General features: G+C 36.4%; 4 protein-coding genes and 2 long non-coding RNA genes across 8 annotated transcripts in view; 1 reads left to right on the top strand and 5 right to left on the bottom strand.

Annotated features, from left to right (window-relative positions):
• LOC134819888 (zinc finger protein 271-like) overlaps positions 1–4,119 on the bottom strand; it is a 61,234-nt gene extending 57,115 nt beyond the window's left edge. Inside the window, exons 1-2 of the mRNA XM_063830041.1 lie at positions 3,279–4,119; positions 1,268–2,074 (exon numbers count right to left, since the gene is read on the bottom strand). Coding sequence (XP_063686111.1) covers positions 1,268–2,074; positions 3,279–4,119 — 1,648 coding nt within the window. The remainder of the gene's footprint in view (positions 1–1,267; positions 2,075–3,278) is intronic.
• Positions 47–23,088, top strand: part of LOC134819176 (uncharacterized) — a 38,446-nt gene continuing 15,404 nt past the window's right edge. For both annotated transcript variants that reach the window (XM_063828966.1, XM_063828965.1), the window contains exon 1: positions 47–99. The gene's annotated coding sequence lies outside the window, so the exon portion shown is untranslated. The remainder of the gene's footprint in view (positions 100–23,088) is intronic.
• LOC134819957 (nicolin-1-like) lies at positions 4,256–6,589 on the bottom strand. 2 transcript variants are annotated; one of them, XM_063830122.1, is made up of 5 exons: positions 6,446–6,589; positions 5,967–6,048; positions 5,600–5,712; positions 5,137–5,250; positions 4,256–4,995 (listed from the first exon to the last, which is right to left on the bottom strand). In XM_063830122.1, the coding sequence occupies exons 1-5, from the start codon at positions 6,581–6,583 to the stop codon at positions 4,765–4,767; spliced, it is 678 nt and encodes a 225-aa protein (XP_063686192.1). In that variant the 5' UTR covers positions 6,584–6,589; the 3' UTR covers positions 4,256–4,764. The 2 variants fall into 2 exon arrangements, with proteins under 2 accessions (XP_063686192.1, XP_063686190.1); XM_063830120.1 differs by having other exon boundaries at positions 4,678–4,995; positions 5,600–5,721.
• Positions 6,795–9,463, bottom strand: LOC134820015 (uncharacterized). The gene is made up of 7 exons (XM_063830190.1): positions 9,391–9,463; positions 8,864–9,024; positions 8,453–8,529; positions 8,014–8,120; positions 7,779–7,829; positions 7,397–7,522; positions 6,795–7,064 (listed from the first exon to the last, which is right to left on the bottom strand). The coding sequence occupies exons 2-7, from the start codon at positions 8,948–8,950 to the stop codon at positions 6,922–6,924; spliced, it is 591 nt and encodes a 196-aa protein (XP_063686260.1). The 5' UTR covers positions 8,951–9,024; positions 9,391–9,463; the 3' UTR covers positions 6,795–6,921.
• Positions 17,492–18,931, bottom strand: LOC134820272 (uncharacterized). The gene is made up of 4 exons (XR_010160860.1): positions 18,809–18,931; positions 18,254–18,421; positions 17,954–18,057; positions 17,492–17,759 (listed from the first exon to the last, which is right to left on the bottom strand). It is a non-coding gene; the product is annotated as an uncharacterized LOC134820272 (long non-coding RNA).
• Positions 20,799–21,686, bottom strand: LOC134820079 (uncharacterized). Its single transcript, XR_010160847.1, has 3 exons — positions 21,656–21,686; positions 21,079–21,340; positions 20,799–20,929 (listed from the first exon to the last, which is right to left on the bottom strand). It is a non-coding gene; the product is annotated as an uncharacterized LOC134820079 (long non-coding RNA).

The raw sequence follows: 23,088 nt of genomic DNA, 5'->3' as shown, positions 1-23,088 counted from the left end.
ATTACAATTCGTTAATTAATTATAATTAGATGATAATCATAATCGAGAGTTTTAATACTTTCAACACTACTATATAATAAACAGTTCAAATAATTTGAGGCTTATGTCACTGAAGATGACGCCTTGCAACATGTTTGACGACAGCCTGTAAATTGATAGTTTAATCTCAGTATATAGGACAGGAACCGAGAGTGCCTATTGTCATACTGTCATGACGTTTTGTCGTATATTGGCATATATTGTCAAATCTTGTCGTATATTGTCATAGTTTGTCATATTTCGTCGTTTATTGTCATGACAATGGGCACTCTCGGTTCATGCCCTATATACAACAAACTATCTAATTTGAAGGAAAAAAATCGTCTTATAATTAGGATCTTATTGATTCGTTCTTGCCCAAAATTTAGATATGAATAATCATACTCATCGTTGACAAGCAGCAGTTAGTTCAACAAAACGATTCCCACAATTAAATCTAAAATTAAATACACAATTTGATTTAAAAATTGAGGGACTAACCTGTTTAGCAGTTGTACGTTCACATTCGATCTGAGCTAAGCAGTCTGATTCAGCAGGAGTTATGTAGTTGTCACGTGATCCAGACATATTTTAGCTATTTTAGAAGATGATGTTCAGTTGGGAACTACAAAATGAAACCGAGACTGTTTAAATGAATTATAAAGATATACCCTAAAACCTGTTTTTAGGGTAAAAGTTAGAATTAGAATGTTTGTAGTACCGTTGATATGATATTTTCTATACATGTACTATATTTTTAAAACTTGATGAGATTCTCCGTCAACAGCTTGAAAAAATAGATAAATAAAATTTCGTTGATAACAATTATAGCTGAAAAATCTAGTTGACTCGCGATGTTAATCAAAGTTGTGATATGGTCATATTATGCATATATTGAGCCTGATTATGAAAAGGAAGTAATCTGAATAAAGAGGAACTTTGATATGGAAACTGGAAAGGTGATAGTAGGTTCTCTGGATTTCTGATGATACAGTGTAGGCGACATGATGGAGACATTTAAGCAATCTTCTGACAAAGATGTAAACAAGAACTGACATAAAATAAAAACAAGTTGTTTTTATTATACACGTGTAATTGTTCAAAATGATTACGGTAATTAATATTCCCAACAAAAATGTGACAGTTTTAGTTTTAAATGAATAAAAACTCAATAATACACAATTTGATCACTCTTTTGACATGACAGGTTTCTCTCCAGTGTGAATTAGCTGGTGTCGTCTAAGATTACATTTCTGAGAGAAAGATAAGGAGCATTCACTACACTTGAAAGGTTTCTCTCCTGTGTGAATAAGCTGATGTGTTCTGAGATGAGCTTTTTGAGAGAAAGAAGAGGAGCATTCGCTACACTTATAAGGTTTCTCTCCAGTGTGGATACGCTGGTGTTGTCTGAGATTAGATTTCTGAGAGAAAGATGAGGAGCATTCATTACACTTAAAAGGTTTCTCTCCAGTGTGGATACGCTGGTGTTTTCTGAGATTGGATTTCTGAGAGAAAGATAAGGAACATTCATTACACTTGAACGGTTCCTCTCCAGTGTGAATAAGCTGGTGTCGTCTGAGAGCAGATTTATCACAGAAAGATAAGGAGCATTCATTACACTTGAAAGGTTTCTCTCCTGTGTGAATAAGCTGATGTGTTCTGAGATTAGATTTATCAGAGAAAGATGAGAAGCATTCACTACACTTATAAGGTTTCTCTCCAGTGTGGATAAGCTGGTGTTGTCTGAGATAAGATTTCTGAGAGAAAGATGAGGAGCATTCATTACACGTGAACGGTTCCTCTCCAGTGTGGATACGCTTGTGTCGTCTGAGATTAGATTTCTGAGAGAAAGATGAGGAACATTCATTACACTTGAAAGGTTTCTCTCCAGTGTGGATACGCTGGTGTTTTCTGAGATTAGATTTATTAGAGAAAGATAAGGAGCATTCATTACACTTGAAAGGTTTCTCTCCAGTGTGAATACGCTGATGATTGATCAGACTAGATTTGTAAGAGAAAGATAAGGAGCAATCATTGCACTTGAGAGATTTCTCTTCTGATATTGGATTCATCAACGTTCCTGACAATTTTGTGGAATTTTCCAGCACCTCAGAATCCAAATTACATACACTGCTAATATCTTCATGATGTTCTCTGACATGATGACAAAAGTTCTCCTCGTACAGAAAATGAGCTTTACATTTCGGACAAAGAAAACCATGGGATTTACCTTCTAACTCCTCCTGCTCAGTTTTAATTTCCTTTTTTATTACAGTTGAATTGTTAGGTTTGTAATTCATGATTGTATCAGCAGCCACCACCACTGCATCTGGAGATAATTTCCTCTTTTGTGACATAGCCAATCCTACTGTTAATAATATGAAGTATTAAAACCAATCAATAAGTTGTGGGGTAATTCTAATTATATAATACGTTTAATCATTTAAATAATCGATCAACTTAATTATCACCAACTAAAATTTGACAGTTTGAGTTTTAAAAACAGAATAAATCTAAAATAAATGAATAAAAACTCAGAGATACAAATGTTTGATATTTGTTAAATCAGATACCTTACTCGGGAATATTAAAGCGGGTTAATTTATGACTGGGAAAATTAATGACCGTGAAAAATATGGCGGAATGTTCCAAAACCCACCAAGCATCAAAATGTATTACTATTAGTTTACCTTACTCGGGAACATTATAGCGGGTTAATTTATGACTGGGAAGATTAATGACCGGGAAAAATATGGCGGAATTTTCCAAAACCCACCACTTTATCCCAGTCATAATATTCCCGAGTAAGGTACGTGTAAAATCGTAATTAACTTTAGATAAGTTAAATATCAAATAAAACATGACAATGCAATTTTCATAATACATATTATATGTCGTCAATAATCAATTACTGTGTATTGAAAGTAATTCCCTGATATTGTCAAAAGAACATGCTCATTATTCAACATCTACACTGAGACCACAAAGAGTCTGTTAGTTGTGAGTCATCTTGAACAGTTGAAAACTGAAAAGTTTAATCAAGGGAACATCCCCAATATACATTTGGAAATACTGCTTTCGTCGATAAAGTTGTATTCAATTATATGACGTGTGAATACGTTTGTGTTTGACACGGTTACTTCTGTCAGAACAAGCATATTATTATGATCACTCTTTTGACTTGACAGGTTTCTCTCCAGTGTGAATTAGCTGGTGTCGTCTAAGATTAGATTTCTGAGAGAAAGATAAGGAGCATTCACTACACTTGAAAGGTTTCTCTCCAGTGTGGATACGCTGATGTTTTGTGAGAGCAGATTTATCAGAGAAAGATGAGGAGCATTCATTACACTTGAAAGGTTTCTCTCCAGTGTGGATACGCTGATGTGTTGTGAGATTAGATTTTCGAGAGAAAGATAAGGAGCATTCATTACACTTGAAAGGTTTCTCTCCAGTGTGAATACGTTGGTGTCTTCTGAGAGTAGATTTGTGAGAGAAAGATGAGGAGCATTCATTACACTTGAAAGGTTTCTCTCCAGTGTGGATACGCTGATGTGTTGTGAGATTAGATTTTCGAGAGAAAGATAAGGAGCATTCATTACACTTGAACGGTTTCTCTCCAGTGTGAATACGCTGATGTGTTGTGAGGTGAGATTTCCGAGAGAAAGATAAGGAGCATTCATTACAGTTGAAAGGTTTCTCTCCAGTATGGATACGCTGGTGTCTTCTGAGACTAGATTTGTAAGAGAAAGATAAGGAGCAATCATTGCACTTGAGAGATTTCTCTCCTGATATTGGATTTATCAACTTTCCTGCCAATTTTGTGGAAATTTCCAGCACCTCAGAATCCAAATTACTTACACTGCTTATATCTTCATGATGTTCTCTGACATGATTACAAAAGTACTCCTCGTACAGAAAATGGGCTTCACATTTCGGACAAAGAAAACCATGAGATTTACCTTCTAACTCCTCCTGCTCAGTTTTAATCTCAGTTTTTATTACAGTTGAATTGTCAGGTTTGTAATTCATGATAGTGTCCGCTACCACTGCAACTGGGGATATTTTCCTCTTCTTTGACATATCCAATCCAACTGTTAACATAATGAATTCGATTAAGATCAATCAATAAGTTGTGAGGTAAGTCTTATAATATATTAAACGTTTAATTATTTTAAATTTTAATCAATAAATTAATTATTACCAAGACACCAATTAGTGACAGTTCGAATTTTAAATACGGAACGATTAATTGCTGAGGTTTACAAATTGTTAAATTAATTGTTAATATATTACATTACTACTAGATTATAATATATGTATGTACATCTGTTCTTAACTTTACATCTGTTTATATCTGAATATAAAATATAATTTATCAAATAAATCATGACAGTGCAATTTTAATAATTTAAATTATGCATGCGTCAATAATCAACGCATGTATTGCTAAGGTCTGAACTTACATGTTATTATTATATTATAAAGATTTTTGTTGCCGTTTAAACTTAAAAAGTAAGGTAAATCAAATAATTTCTACATTTCTTATTCGAAATGATATGCAAGTTAGTGAAGACAAGCTTTAGAAAAAAAAAACACGACGATATTATCTTCTTAAACAGATAGAATAAGAAGAGATAAAGCTGAAATTGAGTCCATCAATTCAAATACACAGCTGCAAAATTACCATTAGTTAAAATTATTAACTGCAACAGATTTGACAAATACAAATGTGACATGATAAACAAATCAGTTGTAAGCAAGGGTGTTTATCTCATAACAATTGTCTTCATCAAATCGTCCAAGCGCCTGTGCGGTGAGTGTGGGTTGCAGTGCGGCAGCTGTGATACCCGACAGTGAGTGTAGGTTCTGGAGGTAGAGGGAAATGTTGCTAGCGTTGGGGAGGCTGATGTTTGAGGCTGCACTCTTGGAGATCTCTGCCAGGGGATCTTCCTGTTTTGTGCTGCGAGGTGTTTGCACCTTGACGGGTAAAAGGGTAAATATTTTGTAAAGTAAACAATATTGTCATGGAGAAAATCAACACTGAATTTTTACGTGGAATGTTTATTCTGTAGAGAAATAATTCAGGAATGCAAAAGAATAGTCAAAAATAGAACTTACCAAGTCAGCCCTACTGTAACATTTTATCTCGTCAATACCAAATGATTTCCAATGGGGGGAGGGCTGCTTGCAGATGAACCTGAGTCCCGTCACGTCTTCTGCATCTGCTAACATCTGTGACAATGCAGTGTTACATATTATGTTACAAGTAAGGCAGTGTTACATCTGTTACAAGGCAGTGTTAAATCTGTGACAAAACAGTGCTACATCTGTTACAATACAGTGTTACATCTGTGACAATACAGTGTTACATCTGTTACAATACAGTGGGGCAATATAGTACATACTAGTAACATTTTTTACATCATACTTTATCTAGTGTTATATAATATCATGTGGTACAACAGTTCTCTATGGATATTACATATTAATATTACTAGCAAGTTCGGTAATTTACCTGTATCAACATCATAATTTAAGTGATTTATTACCACCTAAAGATCTAGATTAAAAGTACACTCACCTGGTTGGGACCGAATATCCTGAAGTCTTGACCACCATTTTCACAATGAGGGTCAGGCATGAGCCTAGTTTTAGGAACTAGAGTGTGCCACACTGACCCAGATCTGGGCTGGTCTGGGGGTGCTGAGTTTTCAAGGTTAGCAAGACAGAAAGTGAGAGTGGATAGAGAAAGAAACTGTAAGTTGAAGATAGTGATTGTTGTTATAAAGCTGTTTTGATTTCATTAAAGGTTTTAATCAAGCTATACAGTGATCCCTACAGTGTTATGTTAAATATAAAAGCGAAATGCTATAATTATTTTCATAAATGTTCATAATATTATGTATTATATAATTATAAGTTCCATTTAAAAGTATAAAATAACTAACCCGGAAAGCCAGATAGAGAGCGTTTCCTGAACTTTATAGAGATGTATGCTGTGTAGTTGTTAAAGAACGATATTTCTCCAATCTGAAAGGATCATGATGATCAAGCTTAAAATAATAAAATCAAACATTTTAAGTATGCTGGATTATATTTGCGTTCCGTTATCATAATATCAACGAGACATACCAGTTAAGTGTAAAATGGCTTTCTGCAAGCTTTCCCGCTTGCTCAAGAAAAAGGTAATAGTTATGGGACTGGTTTTCGGTATTATACCGAAAACCAGTTCCATAACTATTTGTCGGCGGCACTATAATACTATAATAGTGCCGCCGACAAAACGCTGACGAAGTAAACTAACTGTTCAAGTTTTTTAAATCGGCCAACAATAAGTGGATTCATTGGTGGTTTAAAACTTATGTTGGTCATTTATCCCAGCTAAACTATGAAAAACCATAAACTTATGGGGGAAACAGACACTTACATGTACGGTAGCACCATGAAAATTAAGGTCGATAACTTTACACCCACTGTTATGATCCCCAATAGGGAGAGATATAGGAGATCTGAGAGAGGACCTCAGAATAGTGTCTTCTGGGGGCGAGGTCTTGCAGCTGAACATCCTAAGGAAACTGGGTTTATGACTCAAACATGTTGGGGCAATTAATGAATCATCATAGTGTCAGATGTTTACTTGAGAAAGTGGAGCCATTCTGGTAGAAATTCCAAGTTATTGTCAAGCATTCGGGTTGACTGCAGTTATAAGTTGAACAATCACAAACCAAAGGACTTGATAAATTACGTTAAAGCTGTAGTAAAAAATTCAATAACTTAAATCAAAATCACAATTCCTGTTATCAATATATAAAAAGGCTCAGTTCAACAATAAAAAGGAACTGATCAAGCTAATACTGCAGAGACAAATGTTTTAAAATGCCTTCATGTAGCTAGGGTAAGGAGTCAATCAAAATGTCTCGCTTTTTTCTTCTCCTCCTCAGGCTCAGTATGCTGGTGTATTCTGAAGAGTTGGGAGTACAGTTTCTTTTCCTTCATATTAGTACCATCTACTTCTATTCTGAACTCTCTATTACCCATATCGTGCCCTGTAAATGGTTCTGTCAAAACTCCCTCCTACTTGTAAACTTGTAATAATACAATTCTTTACTCATATAATAGGTTTGTTTTAAAATTATTCAGTTATTCGGTATACTGGTTGAAAGATGTGCATGTGAAGGATCAGTGCATAAAGAGATAAAGCAAGCCAGTCAATTTGAGTTGTGATACAATCGCATGTTGCTAGCAAATTCGCCTGTTAGAAGAAAGTGAGAACAAAAGAAATTGTCGTATGCAAGACAATGAGAATAATTAGATAAATAAATAGACCGATAAGCTGACAGACTCTTACTTTATTATGTAAAATAAGTAAATTAATTACCTTCCACTTGTGTGATAATAGCATGAGGAGATTTCAAGTCCGACATTCCTTTGACAGTTTCATTCACAATCTCTTTACGGCTCATACTCCTTGCAGTTAAAGGTCGCCCTTGAAATATCAAATGTTCTGAAAATATGGTAGTGAAATATCGCTTTGAATATAGGATCGTAAAATGAGTTACCATTTCTTTTTCAGATACTACCAAGGACTAATAAAATCTATTGGCTATTTAGAACAATCTGTCCTGTTACGGTATTTATAAACGTCAAATATTTCCAAGCACAACTTCAAAAATTCAAAACAAAGATTTAAAATTGAGTTTCAAAAGAACATCGAGAATTTGAGAGAAGACATACGTACTTATTTACTACAAAAACCCTACCTTGAGTATGAAACCCATGCTTATTCTGGGCAGTTGTTATTCGCCTAACTCCTGTAAAAACATTTTGTAAGTACATGCTTACATTGCAGATTATATTACGTATGTCGCGTCATTTGGTCAAAATAATCCGATAAGCGGTTAAAAAAACTTTGAAATAACAGCTGATGATGGTTGAAATTAAACAAAGAAACAACATTTTGAACGAAACTATTTGCTGGTTATCATCATTGCTTGCCTATTGATGGGTCGTATGGTCCGTACGTTTTCTCTTTACACAGACCGGTAAACGATTCAATATAAATCTTCTTCTCCTTCCGATTAAAATACAATCTTTTTATCGACCTTAAACGTTAGCTGGTGTTAATAAGGAAGTGCAGAGAATTATTTCTTAAATTGAAGGCAAGTAATATCCGAAAGGCCGAGTGCTACAATATCATGGTAGGAAAAGACTTGTACAGTAAAACTTCAAGCTTAACTAGTTTTACACTGTAAAACTAGATAAGCTTGAAGTTTTACTTCAGTCGCAACCCATAAACTCCATGCGGGAACTAATAATTTGAATATGTTTTGGTTTATGAACCTCTCGGCTCTCTATTTTACAGGAACACTAAAAAATTGGATTTTTGACGAAATCTCACGTTATCAGTTACATACTAGAAATTCTGGAATCATACCTTTTGGATTGGTATTTAGCGTAGATGAGACCTCCTATAAGAATAAGTATCAATATACCCGATCTTTTATACCATTCCTGGGTTGGAGGTTATATTGTTAGATCATCCTGTAACGTATTCTGGTTTGGAGGATAGCCTGTTCTTTCCGGTCACCCCCGGGTCATTTAACATAACATCTTCTTAAAGACTAGTAATCGAATGGGCGAATAACCAATGCAATGCGCAGCCTCAGAGCCTTGCACAGCCTTCTCAACTGTTGCAACCTATCTTACTAATAATACTTAAACCTCTTGTAACCTCGCTCTACCTCCTTGTACCTCACTAAACCTCCTTGTACCTCACTATACCTCCTTGTACCTCACTATACCTCCTTGTACCTCACTAAACCTCCTTGTACCTCGTTGAACTAACCGTGATGTCAAAGCTATTCTCATTCCGCAACACCAGATCACAGTACGCAATAAAACACACGATAGGCAGTGACACTGTCATGTACATGATAAAGGCTCTTATTGCACGTGGGGCGTTGTGGTCTGCTAACAGTTTACTCTCGTACACTACTATACCGTACTCTGAGGGAAAAAGCACGTGCTGTTAAGTTATTAAAACTCTGAAGAATGGTCTTAATTAAGATATTGTGCTCGTTGTGCTCATATTAGGAGATAGTTTTAATGATTAACTAGAGGAAAGCACTTGACACTCTAGATCTGAGGCATGTAGACATTTCATGTTCCAGTTTTCAAGCTTGAACGTTTTAAAAATATACGACGTGATTCTACCTCAAAACCGCGACAAGATGATTATAAGGATAATAGTGGCAACACTTGAATTTAAAGAGTATGACGTGATGAAAAATCAGATTGAACTAAACAACAAGTTAAAAACTCATGTAAAACTATTGAACTAAACAACAAGTTAAAAACTCATGTAAAACTAACTGCTGGCTTTGAGCTGAGATTGTGTGACGAACTGAGGTTGATTAGCTTTGTACTGAATATATCTAACGCCAACTTTGAGGTTACCATAGCAACGTCGACAGAAAGTTACCATAGTACGCACTAATGTAACACTGGTATAACTGCGTGATGTTGGGTGTATTAACCTCTGAGTCAGGGCGGCAGAGTTCATTTCTGTTTAAGCTACGTCAGTTAGAGTAAAACAAGAGAAATAATTATGAGGGCTCATTATTACTTTATTCACAAAATAGCAGTGATAATCATTATGGAATTACAGTTGTGACATTTTTTAAACGTTTTTGAGTTTTCTAAAGGTTAAGAAAAGTTTCGGCACGTGTTTGAGCGGAACCACTCGACATATAGAAAAAACCAGGTTTACAAATTTCATCACTCGATGAAAAACAATAAAAAATATATATAACTTTCAAACTTTAAAACTGAATAGATGCTAGGTCCACTCCAAACTGTTTCCAGCAAAATCATTATAAAATAATATACAAATTGGGGGCAAATCCAGGTTTAAACTCCCAGTTAACCCTCATCCTCGTTATAACAGCGAAAAAGTTCGAGACATTTTCATTGTGAACCTCTCCATACTTCAGATTGAGGTAGTGGTTTAAAACCGGTATCTGGTGGTTATCACAAGTTGCGCTTTCTGATAGAGGGTGATTGTTAGGATCACTTACAGTGCTATCTATAGAAACAATACTAACGCTATAATTTAATGACTAAAATTTATTGGACTATCAATTTATTTCGTCTAATATAAAATTATTAAGACGAAATAAATTGATTAACCACCAACCATTATTCGACAAAATAACAGTCCCCAATTTAGGTGTGAGCCGAAGATGTTTGTCTGATTCCAAGAAGTCCATCTTTGTAATTCTAGTTTGTCAACGTTCGTTATAGCCAGACTTGCAGCGTCCTGAAATAGAAAACAAGGATAACTTGGTTATATCACAAGCGTAGATTATAACGACGCATACATCGAGGAACTCACTAAAAAATGAAATGAATTTAAAAAATAACATTTACACGGATGCATATTTCAAAGTTAAAAAAAGTTCCGCTAATTTATCATCAAGAAGTTATTGATTCGTTGATATTATCGAAAACAAACACAATCGATCACAAAACAAGTACCTATTAGGACGGACCTAAAGTCGAGCAGATTGAGAATAATCAGAGCACTGAACACAAACTACACAAAACCAATCCTATAAGGGAAGAGAATCTTCTTCTAGATGTACTGAACATATGGTATTTTTAATACCATAAAATTTGGAATCTCTACTATAATTCAAAGAATTCTTTCTGTTGTCTTATGTACGACGCCACGTGCAAATTAGATGAAAGGAATAGGAATATAGGTAACAACCAAAGTTCCATAGCACCGCGGTGGATTAATGCACACATGCCGTTGCATGATTGTTGTATTTTTTTTATTTAACGTCCTTTTGATCGTTTTGTGGTAATTACGTTTCTTTAAAGGTGTTTATATTAATCGGCAAGAATCTTCGGTTGAGATGGATATTTTTTGATGCGATTAAAACTTTCAAAGAATACTACTAGCTTCGTCCTATACCACGGCAATTCTAGTAATTATGATAATACAGAGAATTATTTTTGTCCCGTACCCTGTCTGTACGACCCGCCCACCGACAATTAATGAAAATAGGAAGTTGCTAGTAACCCAAGTAACGAGGATTTTTACAACAACGCACGCACGTGCAATATTGTTTTACACGTCTTTTAATCGTTTTGTTGATATTACCTGTTTTAGTACGTTAGCAACATTTTATTTGGCTGTACTTTCGGTTATGTAGGATATTTTTTTACGCCATTTAAACTTACCAACAAAAAATACTATTAGCTTTCCTCCTTGACCACAGGGTATCTAGTCTCCTATACTATAATTCAGAAAATATTTCTGATGTTGTTGTCTGCCGACCGCCCACTGCAAATTAGATTAAAAATAAGAAGTTGCGCATAATAACCATGGTAACTGATGATGGTTACACGCACTTGCACGTGCCTGATTGTTAAAACGCATTTTGATCGGTTTTGTTGATATCACGCGTGTTTATACAGAAGCAACTTTTACATATTCGGCTGTATCTTCGGGGGGATGATACTTTTGACACGATAAAACTGAACTAACAAAAAATACTATTAGCTCCTCCCTAGGACCACGGGTTTCTAGTTGTTAAAAAAACTGATCCTCTATACATCCAACCATAAAAATAAAACTGTAATGAACTGAAAATCTTTTTAAGATTCTTACTGTCAGTGCTTTTACTCATATTTTAATGTACAGCGATGACAGGATAACTGACATTATGTCTGAATCCGATAGCTTTTTCATGACTTTCACACGAAATGTGGAGAGAATACCTCCTATTGCAATTGGTGCGAAGAGGATTCTCTAATCAACCAATTAGCCTTTCTAAAGTACGACTGGCCCCAAAAAAAAATATTAGGGAAAAAAAATCAAACTAGTTGGGGCTCGTCAGCACTCTGGGTGCAATCCACAGCACGTAGCTAGTTCCGGCACCAAAACTAATAAAAAAAGTTTATATTTTATATCACGGAATTTGAATTAATATTTCTTGTGTTTTGAAAAGAACTAATTTCATGAGTATATGACGTAAAATTCGGACATTATTGACATAATAACTACATGTTAGGTGAGTTAAAAACTATTTTGTAAATCGTATTAAAAATTCGCTAAAACTTAATTTGGCTCTTACCATTAACTGTCAAAACGTCAGCTTTAATCAAACTAACTACAACCTACATTGATCAGTCTAACAATAACAGCCCCAGAAACACCCAAACCAGTCCCCAAGGTCCCACTAATCCAAAGACCCCAGGGCTGTCCACTTTATCTTGTACATCAAGACAGCTCCCTTGAAGTTGGGTTTAGTGGTGTTTCTAGCACCTGGTCTGTTGGCTAGGTGTCTCCTACAGAGGGTAAGGTGAGTGTCTCCTGGCTAGGTGTCTCCTTACAGAGGGTTAGAGGGAGTGTCTCCCCTGCTAGGCTGTCTCCTACAAGGTGAGAAGGGAGTGTCCTCCCTGGCGAGTTTCTCCTACAGAGGTTGAGAGGAGTGTTCGGGGAGTAGCCGGTGCACATCCGATTATCTTTACCTATATCAATCGATGTATGTTAATTTGGTACAACTTGGTGAAGTTAATAGTATATAGTAGAAATATGATGAAACCAAAAATATCTAAGTTTATGGATGACTTTGATGGATACCTGACATCTTCTGCTTAAAACTGGATCTCAACATATTTGTGTGACTTTAAATTTCCATGTAGAAGACGAATACAATAATGCCTGCCCAAACGTTATATGCTCTTTGTGAGAGCAAAGGCTTCCTCAGCATTTCGACTCTCCGACTCACGATCTCCGGCGGACACTGACTTGTTATTATCTCAGCTGTGTAAGTGACTAATTCTGTAAACAGATAAGATGGTAGAGACAAGCACTGGAACCAGCCTACTGATCACTATCATTAATTTTTCATGTCCCTCAACATTCGATCTTCATAAGCTCTGTCCAATAATGGAAGAAAATGATGTCAGAGAGAGCTAAGCAAAATTGACATCGATATTTCAGAAGATCTTTTTGTTCATGCTTAACCTTTCTGATATCAATCCTTAGACGAGGCGTGAACCTTTATCAAAATGTCCTTGAACAGGTGCTAGACAAACATGCCCCACTTATACGAAACGATTTACTGCTGAAAAGTTCTGATTTGGGATAAATAAATGTCAAAATTGCTGTCAGAGAGAGGAGAAGTGCAAAACGAAAGCCAAAAAGTATCCAGAAATGAACATATTTAAAACTATCATTTGAAAAATGTGTTGACGGCAGAAAAGCACTATCAATCGAGCGTGAGGAATGGCTACTATAAAAACAGCTCAGTTCTTGCCAAGAGACCTCGAAGGACCATAAAAGTCATAAATAAACTTTTAGATAAGGAATATGGCTCCAAAAAGTCCAATGTTGAAGATATTCGAAGTGCTGCCAAACTCAAGACTTTCTATTCTTCGATCAAAAATAAAGACCATTACTCTAATATTGAGAAGGAAATTCAAACACTTCCCTAAACGTCAAGTACCAAGACTCTACTTCGATAGATTAATGCATAAGTTAAGACTTAATCAGTTTAAGGAAGTCCATTATCAGATCTTGTAACCTTAATTAAGCAGTCCATTTCCCAATAAATTCAAGCGTACTCGATTCATACCAATTAGCCGTCTTCAAGACTGCTGTACCCGATCTTCTCCCAATCATCCATTACATCGTGAAATGAATCACAAGAGTCGGAAAGTTCCATCGTGCCCTAAAATAATCATCTATTCGCCCTGGACTCAAGAAACCTTACCTTAGATGTTGATGAGCCTGAAAAACTATCGACCGATTAGCAATCTAACTTATCTGTCCAAAATACGTAGAAAAAGTAGTTCATTGCCAATTAAATGAATATGCTGATGTCAACAACCTGTTTCCCCCCATATCAATCAGGCTATAGAAATTCCATAGTTAGTTGAAACTTGCAGTTTGTTACCAAAATACATAATGTATTCCTAATGATGATTGACAGCAAAATCGAATGTTGTGCTTCTACTCTTAATCTATCAGCTGCTTGCGACACCATAAAAACCATAAACTCCGTTCTAACGAAACTCAAGAATGCGTATGGTATAACAGAACTGAGCACTCCAATCTGTTCAATTTACCTTAATAATCGCACATTCAATTAAAGGAAAAAAAAGCCACATCTTCTGAAGCGATCTGGATATTGGTGTACCCAAGGATCCATTTAAGGACCACTACTGTTCATATTGTATACAGAATCCTTGAAGAAATTGCACAAAATATGGTTTCTCTCTCGATACATGTGTATCTCAATGACACACATGTGTACTTCACTTTTTGATGTTCACAGTTCTAATCCTGATTTTGATCAGCTTGTGAAAAATTGCTTCCCTGAGGAAAACAATGGATGACAGTTAATTTCCTAAAACTAATAATGAAAAAACAAGTTCATTGATATAGGTCCCATATGTCATCCAATCCAGACAATGGATTTAAGACTCTCAATCGCCCTGTTAGCAAGGCCAAGAACTGGGATTCCTTTTCGATACACCCAAATGAATCTGGACTCTCAAATAAATGCTGTCTCCAAAGTTATTTTATTGAATCAAAGGACTTAGCAGATCCGGTTCGAAGCTTTCCCCATGGACCTATAAAGTTCAGTTTAGTATCACTCCAATATCCTCTGTTTCATAGACTACGAACCAGTCTATATGTATAACAAAAAGACTCCATAAGCTACAAAAGATACAGAACGAAGCTGCTAATTAACTTTGGACTTTACGAGAAAAATATCGTGCAACCTATCATGCCTTACCTCCAAAAGCCCACTTTCTGCCTGTTTCGTTCAGAACTAAAGTTCAAAAATATCACTTCTTCTGGTCTTCAAGTGTCTTAATAACAAGCCCCTCCATACTTACAAGACACTCATCTAAGGGAAGTAACAAACGAAGTTCCGCAAACTAGATAATGACTTTTATTTAGGTTGAAACCTCCGCTCCTCATTTCAGACGAAACAGAAGCCTGCATTTTATGTTTTGTGGACCCAAAAATTTGGACTGAACTACCCTACTCATGAAACATTATCATCGTAGACTGTTTAAAAATGCCCTAAAGCGTTTTATTTCAACACTTTGTAATATATCTAATATTGTCCATAATGTTCTGAACTGATGTGAAAGTGCATATTTTGTAACTTCATACAAATAATATGTTTCATAAAATTTTTCTGAACTGTTTAAAAGTCCATAATCTTGTATTTTTATCAACACTAAGTCCCGCTTGAATGACTTAATAAAGGTTGTGGGACATCTTTGTTAGGTATATTTAATGTCGATAGCGTTGTAATAAATGTTCGAATAGCATTAATTTATTTATATATCTAGAGCAGAGCAGTAGACAGTTCATAATTATTTCCATATAATTAACAATTTCCAGGTTCAAACATGACAATTTTTTCGATTTTTACATCTAGGGCGCCTAACAAAAGCGAAAGAGTAAAACGATAAAGGTATCTGATGTATACATGATTAAAGTTTAAAATACCTGTTTATCATAGAATATATTTAGAGATATATTTAATGATTGAATAATCAAGGACAAACAAGAATAATAAGAGAAATTCAAAATTAAATGTCTCCAATAGTTTGTTAAACATTTATAATAATAGATAATTTATATCAAACCGATAGATGATTTTGAATGCGATTTATAATTCTAATAAAGTATACAAATTCAAGTACAATCGGAGTCTTTATAAGAAGAGATTCGGAAATTAATTCAAGTTTTTGATTCCTCGGCCAAAAAGCCCCTCGAACCAATAGTCGCTTAGTTGAACCTTGTACACTTCACAGGTCACAGAAACAGCAGCAGGTCATAGTCAACATACTGCATAGCAACAGCAATAGTTACTGCATAGTTACTGCATAGTTACTGCATAGTTACTGCATAGCAACAGCATTGTTCCCATAGTAACTACTGCATAGCAACAGCATTGTTCCCATAGTTTTGAAACCACAGTTCATAGTTTAACTAGTAACATAGTTAGTTAACATAGTCTAGTTACCATTAAAACTTGTATATTATCACTTTATCCAACATGAAGTTATACGTCAAATGAATATCTGAAGCAGAGTGCTACAATAAGAAACATCTGCTTTTGTTAATTGATATTTCTAGGATTTGATATCATGCTGACCATAGGATCCACACCACTACTACCACTTGGTTGGGGCTCATGGTACAAATCCTGGCCGACATTCTTAAACAACCTGGTTATATCCAGCTGTCTTGACATCACGTCTCTGGTTGTCATGGCGATATCTGCAGCCATGGCGACATCAGCGGTTGTCATGGCAACCACCTGGTTCATGTGGTCGGTGAGAGTGGTGGCTGTTTTAGTGGTGAACATGTTGGATATCTTGTTTTGGTGGAGAGCGCTGAGACCATCGTGTTGGTGTACCAGGCCACTAATTATTATTCTGTTGAGAACCACCAGCAATGCCGCCACCACCACCGCTACTACTGCCACCACCAATGCCACCACTCTGTCTGACCATGGTATTGGGCGTGACATTGGCATTGCCAGAGTTGCAGCTGTTAATAGGATGCAAGTTCTGTGTCTGTTAAAGTTAGCCTTGTCCGAGCAGTTGTAGCTGCATAGATCACACTGAAACTCCCTATTCCCACAGTGGTACCTCATGTGCTTGTTGAGGTGGGTCTTCTGCGAGGCGGAGAAGGGACACATGTGACACTTGAAGGGTCGGATATTGCCGTGGTCATGGCTGTTCCCTTGAAGTTGCCACGGTTCATGGTCACGTAGTCACAGTTCCCACACTGAGAGGGCTCTTTGGAGGCGCTGTGTTGGGCCATGTGACGGAGCAGCTCCTCGAATGTAGGCGCTGTAATCCGACATCTCCTGCAGAACAGCCCCTGTACTGAATCCCCCGCCGTTTTGTTGCGCTGCTTGAACCTTTTCTTTCCGGACTTTTTGCTTATGCGCATGCGTTGCTTCCCTGCCTGGGCCTCCAGTGCTCGCTCGGACTCGAAGTGCTTCTTAGCGTGGAGCTGGAAGAAGACCTCTAACATAAACACTGCTGGACACTTGTCACACTTGAACGGACCGTTCTTGTGGTAAAGACCCCCGTTGAGCGATGAGTATGATCAATGGAGGGGAGTACACGCTGGGTTGAGCTCCGTTGTACAGAGAGTTGTCTGCTGCAGTGGCGTATCCACACACACACTCTGGATGTCGTCACATCTCAGCTGTTGCAGTTTTAGTTACAGTTGATCCGTCCCATAGCAATGGGTCGAAAAGGTTCAGTACCTGGTGTTGTGGGATTTGTGAGTTGGGAAGTTTGCAGTAAGTACAAGTGATATAAAAAGTTGGATTTCGCATTTGATTTCACAGTGAGATATAATCACAACGTTTTGAATTTTTGTATGCATCAAAAATGCAATTCAAACAAATTCTCATGCTGGCATCATAATAAGTTAGTAAGTTACAAAAACAATCACCACCCCAAATAAAGATATTAACAACTTAAAAATATAAAGTAAATTATAAACTTAGACTCGTAAAAATTCATTATCAAAGTTCTTTCACTTGTTGCATGAGTTTTTTATGCTTTTTAGGATCAAATTTTCCGAATAATTTATCTAAAATGTCCCTTCGTTCGATAGTTCCCCGCTTAATATTCAACGTATAGTTAATCCAAAGATCCGCTTGGCTATTGAGTAACCTCTGGAAAAAAAAAAAAAACTCTGAAAATATTGAGGTTCATGTGCTATTAACAAAAATTGAAATATTGTTAAGTTGTAATACGCATTTTGCAGTAAAACACTAGTAAATGAAGATAAATTTACAGTCGATTGCAAACAGAAATTATAAAGTTATAACGGTAACAGTAATGGAATGAGAATGTAAATCAACCCAACTTTTTTGCATTCTCTATGTACCCACATTCCCCTCGGATCCACAGTAACACTAGACTTATACCCCGGCCACTTGATTATGTGGAACTTTAACACCATGTCCTTTGCTTAACATCCATTCTTCTAGGAAACCTGCAAGAGAGAGAGAGAAGAGAGAGAGAGAGAGAGAGGAGAGAGAAGAGAGAGAGAGAGAGAGAGAGAAGAGAGAGTTAGATAAATGATACCATCAGACGCGGTATAATTTAGAAAGCGAGCTAGATAACTCATACGTAATTAGTTTACTAATTACTAATTAATAATTACTAAATACTAATTATGTGACCCACCTGAGGCCCCACATGATAACGATGGCGTACAAAGCAAACACCACTGCTGTGGGTGCAGCAATATTGAACATGTACCCAATCCCTTGATCCGGAAAAGCACTCTCAGCTAAACTCACTAAGTATGGACCAACCCCTGATACGTACACTGAAATAAAGCTGAGTTAGAAATTGCTATTTATAGTAGTACAAGGATCGAGATATAAATATAGAAGATAAGTTAATTCTAGTATATTTTATAAAACCCTTTGACAACGAATTCATATCCCAAAGAGATATATTCAAGCCATAATAAGCGTGACCTAGAAAAACAACATTACTTACCTTACAAACCTATTACCTAAGATATATATAATGCGTGCATAGTAAGCTGGAAACAAATTCAGGTTCCAAATAAATGACTTCAGTTTCTGTAGTACGAGACCAAACCCTAATGTACTACAACACATCGGAGAAATGCAATACCCTCTCAGTTAAACTAAAACTGTTGTCAACCAAATAAATCGGGTTTGAATCTATTAATAGTTTAAAGAACCTGCGAGTGGAACACAGGTAAAGAAGGCCTGGTAAAGAGGACATTTGTTCTTCTTTTCTTCGTATAGCACAATGACATCCTTCTTTGTCTTCTTCTTCCCTTTCTTCGGTTGTGGCTTTAATTTACCTGCTAGGCATTGGGTTGGTTGGACAATGAAGTTGCTGCAAAAATAAAGGCACCAGAGTGTTGAAGTATGGTTAAGAATTGATAGTCTAATTTTTTTGCCACTAATTTAACTGTGAAACGATAATCTACATCATAATATGACGCAAGAATAACTATTTTGATAATTTGAGAATTGCGGATGTTTGTACCGTAAGTCGTAAACTATATAAAACGTTCAATGGAAACGGGACGATAGTTGAATCAAACAAGCGTAAAATTATGAGTTACAGTGAAAATACGGCAAGTGTATCAGCACGAAGCCACGCAGGCCGATATAATAATAACTTTAAAATACCTTACAGTTACTTTAAAAAGTATAAATACCTATACTATGACATAACAGTAGTGTAGAACCTGATATATACCTGTACTAGCAGTTGACAAACAATAGTGAAGCTATAAGAGCGGGTAGCCAGCAGCAGAGGTGGCGGTTCCAAGTATCGTGAAGAGGGAGAGGAGGAGAGAGTTGAAGTATCACGTGATATTATGAAGGAGCAGTTGAAGGTTGGTCCACGTGGTTCGAGTCCGGATAGAGGTACTAGGTTGATCCCTCTCTGGACCGCAGGGCTCCAAACAGATCAAGAAACCATGAAATAGCGATATTGAGGAAATTTCAATTTATGGCATGACGTTCACAAAGAGGTTATTAATTTGTAATAATATAAGAGTTCGTAAACTTTCTTCTAGTTTTTGTACGGCTGGGTGGATTTATTCTAAATTAAAGTAGAAACACCTTTAAACGCAATGTTTAAGATATGATCAGAAAACTGTTCAATAATGAATGTATAGAAGATTTTGATCTGGCCAATAAAAAACCGCACCAAATGTTAAACGCTTTCAGTCAGCTCTCAGCGATAAAAACAGAAACTCAGAACTCCAATTAAAACCTCGCAAACACCCCATCAACCGACACAACCCATCTTGGTTTTATAACTCGAGTTTTTAAAGGTAGATAACTCTCAATCTTCCTCCTGATACTTTTTGGGGTTGTGCTGATAATTCCTCTTATCTCTAGCCATGCTTTGTAATCAACACCGTGATCACCCACCCAACCTCTCCACAACTCACACTCCACCGGAGAGAAGTGCCTGATGACTGGGGCTGTGTTCTTTGATTGCTCCACGAACTTCTTCACCACTTCCGTTTCTTGGTAATCGGAGATGTCAGCAAATTCCACTTCTCCCTCCGTGGTTCCCACTTTTTGTGGTGGGTGTTCTATACGCGGCGTTGGGGTCCGCCACTAGACCCAGGTCTGCAAAGTTTTCTCTGATGGTTTTGGATTTGTCCCAGGCTTCTCGGACAATGTCATTTTTAATGACGACATGGTGCTTTTTGTTGTACTGCTTCTTTTCGGAACATTCCGTAGTGGTTTTTTTTCGACGTAACAAAACGACGCTTGTACGCTTCTTCCTCGTACTGTGACCATGACTACTGTGTGAGGAGGGTTAGGAAATGATTTTTAAAATCTAATTACATTTATTAATTTGTTAACATGGGGTCATAGTGATGTCATAGTCCAACTTGGTTACGAAGCACTGAAATATTTAACTAGGCGGAAGTTGAGTGATCTCACTTTCAAAAGTGTTTTCAATTTTGTATTAAAATTAACTGATAGATATTATGTATTATATTACATAATAAGCTTGTGACTGAATGTAGAAAACTGTAACAATATAAGACATAGAAAACCGAAAGATCAACAATTTATCAGATTACTTGTTCTAAAAAAAAGCGGGCATGATTTACCGCAAATTCCCCTATCGTTAATTAAATAAAGAACACACCAGTCATAAATTTACAAAAACTATGCTATAAATATTGGGTTTTCTCTGATCCCAAGGTATATTATCAAAGTCTTTTTCTAGCAACAAGTTTCCACAACAAGTCCTCGTTATGCAGCTCTCCCTTGTTACAGCTGGAGTACGTACTCCTTGTTTACTACTTTTAAATACACCCCTGAAAGATAAAAACATTTTAAGTTCAGGACTACAAGCATCAGCAAGACAATCTATGAAAGTTTGAAAAGTGACGTTAAAATTATACAAAATAATAATTATCATTAATTATGAAGTTCTCTAATATGATATTTAAGTTGCATAACTAACTGGAAGTTTCGTTGACAGAATCATCAAACACCACCTCGCCCTGTCTGAAACTATTAGTAATAGGCCTGCCTGAAGCTCCAATAGTGGTGAAGAACAGTCTCTTGTGAGCAGTGGAGTACTCCAGATGTCTCACTTGTCGGCGCCCAAGAAATGATACCGCCCGCGTACCACCCCGCGAAGAAGAATGCTGCAGACGCTAACATGAACTTGGGTATCTTGAAGTCCCAGCCTAGGTCGAGGAAGTTAAATGCGAGAGGTAAACCTGAGGGAGTTGATTGGTGATTAGATGGGGATTGTACGGACTGTTAAAATGTGATAACAGTATCAGAACAACAGCAAAAGTTGTATTAAATGTTATTGCAACAACTATTTCATCTAAAAAGCTATGATATAAAAATAGTCACTGACGAGAACCAATATGTACGGTTGGTGCACAAAGAACAATTACCAACAATTCTCTAACAGTAAAGCGATTGTACAAAATACGGTATACAATTTGCGGTTGGGCGTAATTTCTGATCCCCACCGTATTATAGTCTCTATGTGCCAATTTGCCATTGGCCTCCCTTAAACTTACCCACTAGCCACATAGAGACTCCACATATCCTAGATCATCCACTAATTCATATCCGTTTAAAAAGTAAAATCCGTCTATCAGCTGTATCTTTATTCACAGGTTTCTTCACATTTTTCTTTACAGTTTTTGTGGTTGATTTGACGGGTTTAGCTGAAATATAGAAAGTTCAGATGGTACTACGTGCTAACTACTACAACAATTGCACATAAATACAATAATGATGAATAAATACAATAATCTAACAAAATGTTATATTAACGATAATCATCGATTATTTTATTCACTAACTAAAATAATCAGTAAACTAAAATATCAGTCTAACTAAAATATCAGCTAACAAAAATACCAGTGTTATGTTAAATTGTACACAGATGGAAAGTGGGTGAGAACTAGCTGTGCCCACTATTTAAGGCCACTCTTATTTTAATATACTGTATAAAAGCCAAAGCTAAACACCCAATTCCCTACAGATTTGCCAGGAAAATACATACCAACTAAAATGGGGAGGGAAGCGATTTACATCTGACAACGAGTTTGTTTGTTGATCTGATTAAGTCCTGGAGGTGTCGGTGGGTGTGAACCACCCCTCTTGACAAATCATCAATCCACATCTTCTGCTAAACAAACTTACAAGTTATTGTTAATATTACCAATAAAATAAAAACACATAATAACAACATTAAAAGTTTCACTTTAGCTTCATGGATGTACCAACATAGATTAATTATTTTCTAACACTTTACTGAATCAAGAGCCTAAGCCAAAACACTTTACACACGGAAGGTTGTTGGTCCTATTAATTAACACACTATGGATGGTTCAAGAGTAAGAAAGATACGTATCAAGGTAGAAATGTACACGAAACAATCTGTAACCACATCAAGCGTGTGTACATGATAACGAGTGTGGAACTGACAGCTTCCCCTCCCTCTCCCATACTCTCTCTCTATCGGCCACCTCTCTCTCTCTGTGTGTGTGCTAATTGTATGAAGACATTTGACTCAGTTGTTTGATATTTAGACCTCTGAAGTTTGTGTGGTTGCTGCCCTTTAGTTTGCAAAGCAAATTGTGGTTAAAGATTGTATTCGGTACATTCAACACTGATACGTCATCAGTCTTACCTCCCATGACCACCATAGTGTGTAATAATAGACCCAACCTACTCGTGTTAAATGTTTTGGCTTAGGCTTCTTGATACAGTAAATGATTAGAAATAATTAAATCCTATTTTGGTACATCCATGAAGCAAGTGAAACTAATGTTGTTATTTAAGTATTTATTTTATGTGTAATATTAACAATAACATGTAAGTGTTGTAGCAAAGATGTGATGAATGATTTTCCAGAGCTGTTCACACCACCGACCCCTCCAACTCTAATCAGACTCAACAACAACTCGCTGTCAATGTATATCTCATTCCTCCCCACTTTAGG

This window comes from Bolinopsis microptera, chromosome 8, assembly GCF_026151205.1.
Source record: "Bolinopsis microptera isolate Bmic1 chromosome 8, MBARI_Bmic_1.0, whole genome shotgun sequence".
In the NCBI taxonomy this organism is placed as follows: Eukaryota; Metazoa; Ctenophora; class Tentaculata; order Lobata; family Bolinopsidae; genus Bolinopsis; species Bolinopsis microptera.
This window is presented reverse-complemented; position numbering and strand designations above follow the sequence as displayed.

What these genes read in the sequence shown, in the direction of transcription:
- LOC134819957 (XM_063830120.1), bottom strand. Translation starts at nt 6,583, where the DNA reads ATGTTCAGCTGCAAGACCTCGCCCCCAGAAGACACTATTCTGAGGTCC. An exon ending in TTCATGGTGCTACCGTACAT is followed by an intron (nt 6,049 to 6,445) that starts GTAAGTGTCTGT and finishes TGATCCTTTCAG; the next exon opens with ATTGGAGAAATATCGTTCTT. An exon ending in GTTACAGTAGGGCTGACTTG is followed by an intron (nt 4,996 to 5,136) that starts GTAAGTTCTATT and finishes TTACCCGTCAAG; the next exon opens with GTGCAAACACCTCGCAGCAC.
- LOC134820015 (XM_063830190.1), bottom strand. Translation starts at nt 8,950, where the DNA reads ATGTACATGACAGTGTCACTGCCTATCGTGTGTTTTATTGCGTACTGT. An exon ending in AGAATAGCTTTGACATCACG is followed by an intron (nt 8,530 to 8,863) that starts GTTAGTTCAACG and finishes CCTCCAACCCAG; the next exon opens with GAATGGTATAAAAGATCGGG. An exon ending in TATTATCACACAAGTGGAAG is followed by an intron (nt 7,065 to 7,396) that starts GTAATTAATTTA and finishes AACCATTTACAG; the next exon opens with GGCACGATATGGGTAATAGA.